Source organism: Felis catus, chromosome A3, assembly GCF_018350175.1.
Source record: "Felis catus isolate Fca126 chromosome A3, F.catus_Fca126_mat1.0, whole genome shotgun sequence".
NCBI lineage: Eukaryota > Metazoa > Chordata > Mammalia > Carnivora > Felidae > Felis > Felis catus.
Window position 1 is genome coordinate 104,997,441 of NC_058370.1, and position 11,321 is coordinate 105,008,761.

Here is an 11,321-nt window from a genome sequence, read left to right on the forward strand (position 1 = left end):
AAATGTTCACCTGAACCCAGAATATTTTATTAAATAAAATATATGACAAGATATTAGAAACATAAGAAACCTATAGAACCACCGTACAATCGGCATATAGTTGAACAGCGTTACTATTCGTCTCCCTAGCAAGGTAACAAACGGTTTTTTTTTTAGTTCTCAAAATGGACACCTTCATCAAATTTTAGGTATATGACTGAATTCAAGCATGAACTAGAAAACAAATTGTTAAACGAAGGTCTTTACTAGAACAACTCTGGAGAATCAGAAAGGACCTTAAGTGTTCTGACTGGCCTTCATCTAAGCTTATGAAACTCGCGAGTGGGTTAACAGAGGGCAATACCTCTTCAGGAGCTGGATTAGAACCAAGAGTGTTTCAAATGCCCCCGGGTTTCACAGACAGCTCAAAGAGAAGGGAAATGGTACGAATACAGGGCCTGGCCATCAACTGGTCTCTTTCTGCTACAGTGGGTAGTGACTACGGACTCAAATGTTTACCACATGCATTTTTTATCTTGTTTTCCTCTCTAGCTCCTGCTAATGGGAGGCCTACTAAACAAAGGCTCCAGGACAGACTGTCCATAAAAACACATGAAATAAGCCAAAGAACGTCATCTACCACCCAGGCCCCCAATGCTATTCAATGCCCATCCCAAAACATCTCCCTCTCTTTTGCACCAGGTAGCCCTTTTCTGGTTTTCTTGTTTTTCCTAAATAGATCCAACTGGGAATTTTCCTCTCAAACTTGACTACTGGGGAACATGGGTATTTCATCATCAAAAAGAAAACGAAAATTCAAACAGTTAATTGATAATTTCTCAATACAAAGGTTTTCCTCCCATAAGTCATTTTATTTCCCATACCTGAGACTGAGAAGTTGCACAAGAATACTAACAGAAACTAGGCAAGCAACCTATCATGCTTTGGTATCTTAACATTTTTGTGAATAAGATTAAGATTTTCAATTGCATTTATATCCTCAAGGTGGATATTTAGTAACTAGTAAGTTTTCTATATGTATGTCATAGTAATGCAGGGATCAAAAACCATAGCCTAGGGCCAACCACCTAATTTTGTAAAGGTTTACAGGGAAACAAAAATTTAGGGGGTGGAGGGAGAGAGGGGATATCTGTTAAAAGGAAAATACAGAGGGGCGCCTGCGTGGGTCAGTTGGTTAAGCATCTGGACTCTGATTTGGGCTCAGGTCATTATCTCCCGGTTGTGGGCTCTGCGCTGACACTTCGGATCCTGCTTGGGATTCTCTCCCTCTCTCTCCCTTTTTCTCTGTTCCTCTCCCACTTATGCTCTCTCTCAAAATAAATAAACTTAAAAAAAAAGTTTACTAAGAAAAGGAAAATACAAAGATACTGTAAATCAAGAGCTAAATCAAGGCTTCCCCATGAGATTAGTTGAAAACTATAAGGATTAAGATTCAGAACCACAGATTATCAAATTCAACCAATAGTACTGCATTTTTCACCTAGAAATTTTGATGATGATGACAGCATAACTTCAGAGCCTAATGAAACACTATTCCCTAAGTTGTAGTTAAAGCAGCAAAAAACTGACCTAATTTTTGCAGGTTAAAATGGCTGGGCTACTGGTTTAAGAAGCCAAAAGCCTTTCCAGCCTCATAATTCTGTCACAGCAGCAAAAGAGCTCTCCTGGCATTTCTCACGAAAACCCATTTGGAATGCAGTAATTTTGTAAATTACATATACTCAGGTCAAATTTGAAACCTGCATTGAATTTGCACCTTTTTGGAAGAATTAAAGATTACGTGAACCAATGGGTTACATGCCTTCAAGACCTAATTTGTTTTTTACAACGTTATTTCTTCGGCGTGATGCTCCCTATTCAAAGTCTTCCCACCTACACCAATCTGCATTTCGTTTTTTCTAGCCAGACAAATGAAATTAGCACAGAAAGACAATAAAAAAAAACATGGTGTGCTAAAACAGGATCGAGTTACTGCATCGTCACTTCAAGTACCACCGGGTAAACCGGACACACTGACCGAAAAGGCAGGCCCCGAGGATCGACGTGCCGATCTCCCAATCTGACCCGCGCCAGCGAACCGGACCGAACGACCTCGTCTCCGGACTCACCTCTGCAACTCCTCCTCCTGGATCCTCTCCTCGTCCCACACGAACGCGCCAGCGAGCGCCGCCATCAAGGCAGAGGCATGGCCAGGGCGGCCGCGCAGCCGGCGCCAGAGGCGGCCGAGAAGGACGCGGCGCGAGGTCTCCGAGTAGAGGCGGCCGTACAGCTGCGCGATCTGCTGCGCGCGCCGCACACGCAGGCCCGTCACGAAGCGGCACTGATTGGCCAGCAGGGCTAGCAGGCCCCCGCCCCGCGCCCCCGCGCGTCCCGCCGCCGCCGCGCCCGCTAGCCAGGCGGCCAGGGCCCGCGGCCTCCGCAGGAACATGCCGCCGACGCGCGCCCCGCCCAGACCCTCTTGCCCCACCCCTCGGCGCCCGCTGCGCGCCCGGAGGCGAACTAGGCCTCCCTCTCAGGGCAAAAAGAACGGGTCCGGGAAGGCGCGGGCGGCCTGCCGCGAGTGCCCCTAGTCGGTCGGCCCCGAACTCGTCTCACGGTCTAACAGGCTTTTCATCTCTCTCTGCAGTAAACGTTGAGGAAGAGTCCCCTTTGCGGAGAGAGTCGGTCATGGCACAGTCGTGGGGGTGGCCCCGCAACCTCTGCAAGAGGCCTTCCTGGGCTCAGGCCGCGAACGCGGCAGGCCAACAGCCGATCAGCGTTGTTGGCTCCCTGCTTCCTTGGCGTCCTCAAGCCGGCACCGGGGCCCTGATGTGCAGCGCTCGGGAAGCAGCGAGGTGGGCGGCTCAGTCGCAGCAGCAGGTGAGGTCCCGGGCGTTCGGCGTCCGCCACATGCGCTGCTCGCCTGCAACCTACCCCCTTCGTGGCCACCCGGCTCCTGATTGGGCGCGGTCCGGACTCGTCGGTGCTGATTGGCGCTGCCCAGTGCTCGTCAGCGCTCCTTCCCGCCCCTTCGTGTAGCGCGCCGGGCCCCTAGCTAGCAAGGTAGGTGGCGCGGCAGAGAGCCAGTCAAGGGCGCCTCGGAGAGTGACCCGTAGACCCCGCCGCCGCCGCCGCCATATTCCGACCAAAAGACCCCACCCCGCGGGGGGGCGCGACCAGGTGTCAGTTAGAGTCCTGCGCAGTGCTCAATTGGTGTGAGAGGCGGGAGAGCGTCTCCTGTTTCACTACTTTGAATCTTGGGTGGAATGGGGTCTTGGTATTGCCTCTGCGGGACGCTGGGGGTGTCCAGGTTCGGGTGGGGAGAGGGCGGGACGGTGTAGACGCCTTTGGTGAATGGAGACCTTGCTGAGGCCTAGAAGCAGCTGCCATCAATACCTTCTTCGATCTCTCCGATCTCTCCGGCTGGCCTCTCCCGGAAGCGCTTTTAATAACCAAAGGTACTGGGATGGTCTCCGAGGGTCGGAGTCGTAGCACTCATCTTCTCTCTGAACCCCACGTCGCTAGAGTGGGCCGATGTGGCATCCTTAGAGCCTAGGACACTTTCCAGAGAGCTACGTGGGCAGGTGGCCTGTCACAGTCTGGAAATTGAAAAACCTTTTGGTAAAAGGGCAGCAGATGCCCTAGTTCGCGTAGTAGCTGCCCCACTCTCTTTGACTCAAAGATGTTAGCGTGAGAAGGTAAACAGGTCTCCTAAAACCTACTTTGCACCACCCGTGAACACCCTGGCTAAACGATCTCGAAAGCCATCAAATTACTAATCTGTACCCATCTCATTAATACAACTGTTGGATGTCCAGTAGGAAAACCTTACACTAAATTTCCTTTTTTTTTTCTTACAGGTACCTTAGGGACGAGAAAAAATATGTAAAAGGACGTCTTGCTACAAAAGGGGTTGTGCTCATTCCAAGACAATGCATTTAGAAATTTTACTCTTAGGGGAGCTATTTGAACCGTTGTAGAGATTAATAAAAAATGTTTCTCTAAAAAGAGAAAAAAAATCAAACTTTACTGGAAGCTGAAGTTTAGATCTATCCTATCCAGACTGTCTGTTTTTACTCCGGGGATTGGTTATTGATATTTATTTTCCCCAGAAAGCAGGTAAGGAGAAATGGGTATATAACAGAAAATAGTATTTGAAACTTTGAGTCAGGATTTTCCCAGTGATGGCCAGGAGGGGGCTGTGTGGAGAGAGGTTGAACTCTCCTACTGTCTTGCTCCCTTGATTAAAAGCTTAGCACTTCTGCTTTTTTGGTTTTTTTTTTTTTTTTCTTTTCTGTTTTTGTTTTGTTTATCAAAATGAGTTCTCAAGAACTTCAGCTGAGCCCCTCTAACCCTCAAATCTAGCCATTGTTCTCTATCGCTACTGCTTCTTCCTTCAGTACATAAACATAAGTCCATCTTCAAAAAAGCTTTGAGAAAAAGAGACCTTTAACTCATCCTCTTTTCAGAGACCACCTCTCTCCTTCCTTTCACAGCTGTGATTTTGTTTTTTAAAAGGATGGCATAAATATGCTTGCTGTCTCCATTTCTGTACCAACTTACCAATTCTTCCACTTTAGAATTTTATAGATCAATTTCTTCTACACCATTCTCTCTTCTACTTTTCTGTTGAGGCCCTAACAGTATTCTCTAGCCTGACCTCCCTTCCAATCCGTTATCCACAAACTTTTTGCTTGTGTATCCCCAGAACAAGTTGAAAAACTATTCCCTTTGTATACTTTTGTTGGCCCCAAATTCTTCATCATGAGCTTTTCTTGTGTAAGTTAGGTTCTGCCCTTTAGACCTACTAAAACATAAAGTTAAATAGGCCCAGCAATGGTTCATAGCAGGACAGAAATAGTACATCCAGAATTGGGTATGGACAGGATCAGGGGCACAAGTAAGCTCTACCAGCAGATGACCTAGACATTCATGTCGCTTACCGTTTTTGCACCAATGCCTCTGCCCTCAACTCATACCTATGGTTACATAGGAAGTGAGGTCCCTTTGATCAGCTAACAAGGAAAAAAAGCAAAATTTAATTTGCTGATAGGTCTGAATGGTACATGGATGCAAGTAGAAAATGAACTGTGTCTGTACTATAGCCCCACCCTGAGGTGATCCTGGAAGACAGTGGCCAGGAAAATTCTCCCAAAGGATAAATCCTCAGTGGTGCACCTGGCCATTCACTTTGTGTGGAAATGTAGCAGTAGTTAAAATATATATGGACTCACAGCACTGGCAGTTGATTTGGCTGGTTGACTGGGGACCTGAGGACCTGGCAGGAGAAAGAAAAGTTGGACAAAAAGGGGCACCTGGGTGGCACAGTCAGCTGAGCATCCGATCATGATCTCACAGCTCATGAGTTTGAGCCCTGCATCAGGCTACGTGCTGACAGCTCAGAGTCTAGAGCCTGCTTCAGATTCTGTGTCGCCATCTTTCTCTACCCTGCCCCCCCCCCACACACACACATGCGCTCACTTGCTCTCTCTCAAAAATAAGTGCACATGAAAAAAAAAGCAGACAAGAAGGTCTGGGAGAAGGGTACCTGGGTGGCTCAGTCGATTACATGTCCGACTCTTGGTTTTTGTTCAGGTCGTGATCTCACGGTTTTGTGAGTCAAGCCCCGCATTGGGCCCTGCACTGGTAGCATGAAGCCTGCTTGGGATTCTCTGTCTCTGCTCTCTGCCCCTCCCCGCTCATGCTGTCTTTGTCTCGGTCAAAAATAAACTTAAAAAAAAAACAAAAGGTCTGGGAGAGAGAGGAGTATATAGGTGGACTCTGAGTAGACAAGAAGTGTACAGATGCCCTGCAGAGAGTATCTACCCGGAAAGAGGCCCTAAAGAACAAGTAGGAAGAATAACTTACCAGTCGATGGCCCCCAGATGCTATCAGCCACCTCAATACCAGCACAATGGGTATGTGAATGGAGCAGGAATGGGAGTAATACATGGATCCAAGAACATAGGCTCCACTCACAAAAGCTGAGGCCACTGCTGAATGCCCAAACTACCAGCAACTAATCCAATGCTGAGCCCCCCAAATGGCAATATTCCTCAAGGAGAGCAACCAGGCTGGATGACAAGTTGACTGCGTTGGATACTCTCCATCCTGGAAAAGGCAACAATTTATTTTGACTGAAATTGCTACATTCTGGGTGTTTGCTTTTTTCTGCCTGCAGGGTCTCAGCCAGCACCAGTATCTTTTGAGTGTTACTGAATGTCTGACCTATTGACATAGGATCCCATATAGCAGTGCATCAGACCAAAGGACCCATTGCACAGCAAAGGAGGCATGACCGTGGCACGTGACCATGGGATCCACTGGCCTTATCACATTCTATACCATCCAGATGCCAGCATGAACAGAGAGAAGGAGTGGACTGTAAAGGCATAGCTGAGGTCCCAGCACAGAGATGATACCAACTAAGGATAGGGTACCACCTTCCATGACACCATGTACACTGTCAACAGTCAGTATGGTGCTATGTCCCAATAAGAACAGATAGGTCCAGAAGCAAGTGGTGGAAGTAGGAGTGGCTTCACGTACCATTAAGCCCAGTGAGCCCATTGGCTATTTCTCACTGCACCTGTGAACTTTGAGGGTTTTGAGGCCCTGGTTCCCAAAATGGAAGTATTTTCATCAGGGGCTATAACAAAAATCCCATTGAACTTTAACCTTCAGGTGCCACCAGACACTTTGAGCTCCTTAAAGGGACCAGCAGGCAAGGAGCAGGCGTCACCATCCTAGCAGCAGTAATTGACCCTGATTATCAGGAAGAGCCAGGGCTACAGTTACACAATGGGAGCAAAGAGGAAGGTACTTTGTTAGCACCCAGACAGTCCAGCTGGCTGTGTCTTTGTTACACCATTGCTCAATGTTGAGAGTAAATAGAGAAGTGCAGCAACCATGGCCAGAAAAGAACACGGTGACTAGGCACTCAGCATAAGTGCTTCCTGAGGGTGAGAAGCATCGAAAATGCATAGAAGAGGAAGATGATGTTATCTAGTTGGGGCCTCAAGACCAGCTGTTGTGGGAAATGTGGCTTATCCCATGAACGATCAGCTTCCTGCAGAAAAATCAAGCTGCTCCCAAAACTTATACAAAGAAGTGGATCTGAGTAGTAAACAGAAGGAGTAGCGGACACCATGATATGCCATTGCAGGTCCACCTTCATGACTGAAGAGCTTCTTGTTCCTAGGTACTTGGAGTGTTGTTGGCTGACAGCCCTCAGTTATCAGTCCTCTAGGAATTGCCCTCATGTGATGGAGCTTCCTCGCCCAAGGTAACACCTTCCTCTCTGGGGCATGCATCCAGTGACTTGCTGAAGCCAGCATATAAAGGCCTGGTCCCCCCCCACCCCAATTCAGGACAACTCAAAAGGCCATCATCCCAGCTTCAGAACTCTGTGGGGTCAGGCCTTTGTGGAGATGACTTTGCACCCCACTTTCTCCCTCTGACCAGGACTGCTTCCTTCCCTTCCTCCATAGGTGTTGAACCAGAGAACACCCCCAGTACCACATCACGTGCTAATCTTTATCTCACAGTCTGCTGCCCAGGGAACCCAACTCTGTCCTCAAGATCAATAGAGTCTGTCTGTCCAGAGAACTGGTATTGGGAGTCGGCTCATGGACTCTCTTTGCCTAGAAAGTGCTAGGGGCCCTGAATACTCCCCTCTCCAGATGTCTTTCTCTGGTATCCCTTAGCAGATGCCCTTGCCCTCTGACCCATCCCTCCTCGTGGCAGGTTCCTCATGCAGGCTCCAGGTCCTAGACTAGACATAATCTCTCCCGGTTTGGGGATCTGGCAGTTAGGAAGCACCAATTTATTGGTTTAGCAGCATTTGTAAAAATCACTTCTCAGGCACTCCCCAGAGAGTCAAATGGGCCCACTCTAAATTAATTAGGATTTGATGCCCATGCCTTGGTCCCTTTTCCCCAGTACTTGGAAAGTAAGTTGTCTAAGACTGATGCAAACCCTGGGTTCCAACGGTCAGGCGAAGAGGCAGCAGTAATTGCCTTCTCCTTGCTTCAAAATGGTATGTAACCCAAAGCTCTATTCATCTATTATTTAGAACGGAAAGTATTTACAATATTTATCCACTTATTCATCCATCCGTATGTGAGATCTTTTCATAGCAGGCAGTTTCCCCTAATTCACAACCTAAAAACAATTCAGGAAAACATGTGTTCTTGTCATCAAGGATACAGCTTGAGCTGCCAGGCCAAAGCACTTCAGGTCAAGTCTTCCAGAACCAGATCAAAATCCCTTCGACAAAAGAGACATCCCGGTCCTTAAACAAGAGATTAGTAACAGCCTAGGGCTGCTTTGACCATCTTCACCACCTTTGGGGAGAAATTACCTGAGCCCATGAGAAGAACGGAGAGAGAGAGAGAGAGAGAAATAGTGTCTTGACATCATCATTTGAGTACTTGGATCCCGCCAAGTCACTGTTTCAGTTATGCAAACCAATAAATTCCATTTAATTAAGATAGTTCTGTGTTAAGAGTTCTGTATCTTGGAGCTGTAAGTATTCTGACAAAACCTTTGCTTTCCAGGCCCTCACGGGCTGGGTCCCTCCACCTTATTACTCTCCTCCTGTGGGTTATCACTTCAAAACACTGACTCATTGCTCCCCCCCCCCAAAAGCCTGTCCCTTTCTTACCATCACACCATTGATTACATTATTCTCATGAGAACCTGCCCATTCTTCAATGCCTGTATTAAGTCTCTCCTTCATGAAGCCTTCCGAGACCATTAGTCTCAAGGGGCATCAAACTGCTTTTGTCAGGTCTCTGCAGGTCTTGTAGATTTCCTCTTTCCTGACAGCTGGACTAGAAGGCCCTCAAGAACGAGGATTGTATGAATTCATATATTTGCATCCTTCACAAAGCACACTATGTTCATTTGGTGAGTGAACATTGCATAAGAAAGCAAGCCTCCCTGCCCCTAACTAAGTAATGTAAAAAAACAAGACATAAAGCCTGTGCAACCTAATAGTCTGTGTGTTCAAGTGAACATATGCACAAATTTCTCTCACCACTCTTACTAGAGCACAAGGAAGCAAACAGGTGGGAAAGCATGAATAAGGGACGGCCTTCCCTTTTGAAAACGAAACCCACCCACCACCCCAGTGTTATTCCACAAGGAACCTCTCTGCCAATAGTTGGGGCACCAGAAATCTGGGTGAGAGAACCCCAAGAGGAAGGTAACACCAAGGTGGAGGACCGAGTTACAGGGTCTTGTCAGACCTCGCCATTAAGGGAAGGTCCTTTACAAGGCTAGCTGCCATTTTTGCTACAGAGACCAAGAGAACTGGAACCTTCCAAACAGGGCTGCCTGCAGGCCCGGTAACTCCAGCCACATTCTCAGAGCCTTCCAAGCCCTTAAGTAAGATGGAACCACAGATGTCTCTTTGGAAGTTTTACATCACCAAACTCTCCAGAGACATGGTTGTCCAAAGGGCTGAGGGGCCTCTATGTCTTCTTGAACTCATGTTACAAAGCCCCTCACCATTCACTGTGTTTTGTTTTTTTTTTCCCCCACTCAGCTGAGTGGGCAGACCAGGCCAACATAAATCCTTGAGCTTTAAGAAACCGCTGAAATCTCTCCTGAGGAAACTTCCCCTGCCCACAGCAGCAAAGCCAAGCGTTTTCCCCAAAGTGAGGAACTGTTACATTAATTCTCAAAGTGGGCACCTAATAGAGTGCCTTCACTTTAGGTACACCATTCAAAGAGTCATTTTCTCCCCTCCATGTGCCTCCCAAACGTAACTAAAATGCCACTCCCAGAAAAAAATGCAGGGGAGAAGATTTCGGGCTATTTGGAAACAAGGGCCAAAAAGTTTTTAGTTCCTTTATCTCCCCACAGAACCTTGTGACCTATGAGTTTAGTGGCTGATGGTGTAGACATCTGTGGGAGAGATGTCAGCTGAAGATTCTCTAGTTATTTTAAGAAAACTGCTCTTCCCCAAGACCCAACCACCTCTTCCTCTGTTCTCCAAGGTTCTCTCCTTGCTGCCCTTCACATCCTGCATCTTCTCATGTGTGAGCCCTTCTAAGCCCACACTGCTGACTCTGCCTCCATGCCATGAGATTGCTCTCTTCCCCTTCCGCAAGCTTCCAGGCCCCCACACCACTTCCCATTTCCCACACCCTCAGGCTCTGACACTTAACAGGAGTTGGGCCTCCGTCACACTGTCACCAGCCATTACAAGAAACCTGGATCCCTCCTGTCTCTTCTCAAAACCTTTCCAGGATTCCCCACTGCTTTTAGTGCCTTCAGTGGGCCTCTCACCTTTCTAACCTCTTCTCTCACTACATCCGGGCCTCCAGTTGTGCTCCTGCTCGCCATTCCTTCGGTGGCAACTCCCCACACCCTATCTCCAAATTCTCACGGTGAGCCTGGTTCAAGCTGCCCTCCTCCGTGAAGCCTTTTGTAATCGCTCAAGTCATAACCAGCCTCCCCTCTTGAGACAGCACTTTCCCCAACTGTCCATTAGACCACTTACTTCACTGCCTGTTTGTGAACAAGACCATCTCCTGAACTAAGAATACACAATTCTTGGAGACGGGGGCCACTGGTCATCTCGTTTCTTCTCATGGTGCCTAAGGGCGCCTCGTATACAACACGGGCCATTTGTAAAGATCTGAAATGAAATGAGACAGAGCACATCCTAGCTTTCAGGAAAGATGTGTATTCTTCCAAAGGGGGAAAAAAAAAAAAAGAACACCTAAACAGGCTGCTCCTCAAAGGGAGCCCTAAACCCTTCTGCCGTGATATACATTTGGCCTAGTGTGTCGGCTGAGCGAAGGGAAGATGGGTGGCCACGTGAGGCGTGGACACGAAAGGCAGGATCCTTCTACAAGTTACACTCCTGGAACTGTCTCCACTCGCGTGCCTCTCCTTGTTAAGTAAGTAATCATTCCCTGTGGTTTCAAAAGGAAGGGCAGCAACTTCTCCAAGTCCTAGCTCTAAAGAAGTCTATTCCTTTCCGCATCATGGCTGGGGTTCAGAAGCAGCTTTCTCTTCTGCAGCTAACCAGCAGCTGCAGAGGAGAGCTCAGGGTCTGAAGACAGGGACCGGGCTGGAGGTGTCCATTGCTCCTACCCTTGGGACCCTGGTGTGGAAGGTCTCAGGATTGGGGGGGGGGGGGGGGGCGGGTCTTAGGGGTGAAAATGCCTTGCATGGAGTAAGCACATGCAAGTCCCTTCTTTTCTTTTTATTTGATTACACACTTCATCAATTTCCCCTGCTTCTCTAAGAGGAAGGGAACAAACCAAATCTGGGAAACTGCAACAGAAAAATGACAGGGAGCCACTGGCATTTACATTCTTATTTGT

General features: G+C 47.9%; 1 protein-coding gene and 1 long non-coding RNA gene across 2 annotated transcripts in view; one reads left to right on the plus strand and one right to left on the minus strand.

Annotated features, from left to right (window-relative positions):
* The window catches only part of STARD7 (StAR related lipid transfer domain containing 7), a 27,152-nt gene extending 24,205 nt beyond the window's left edge, over window positions 1–2,947 (minus strand). Inside the window, exon 1 of the mRNA XM_003984286.5 lies at window positions 2,109–2,947. Coding sequence (XP_003984335.4) covers window positions 2,109–2,428 — 320 coding nt within the window. The 5' untranslated portion in view covers window positions 2,429–2,947. The remainder of the gene's footprint in view (window positions 1–2,108) is intronic.
* LOC109498267 lies at window positions 2,722–4,008 on the plus strand. Its single transcript, XR_002155004.3, has 2 exons — window positions 2,722–2,859; window positions 3,840–4,008. It is a non-coding gene; the product is annotated as an uncharacterized LOC109498267 (long non-coding RNA).
* The last annotated feature ends 7,313 nt before the right edge of the window (window positions 4,009–11,321 follow it).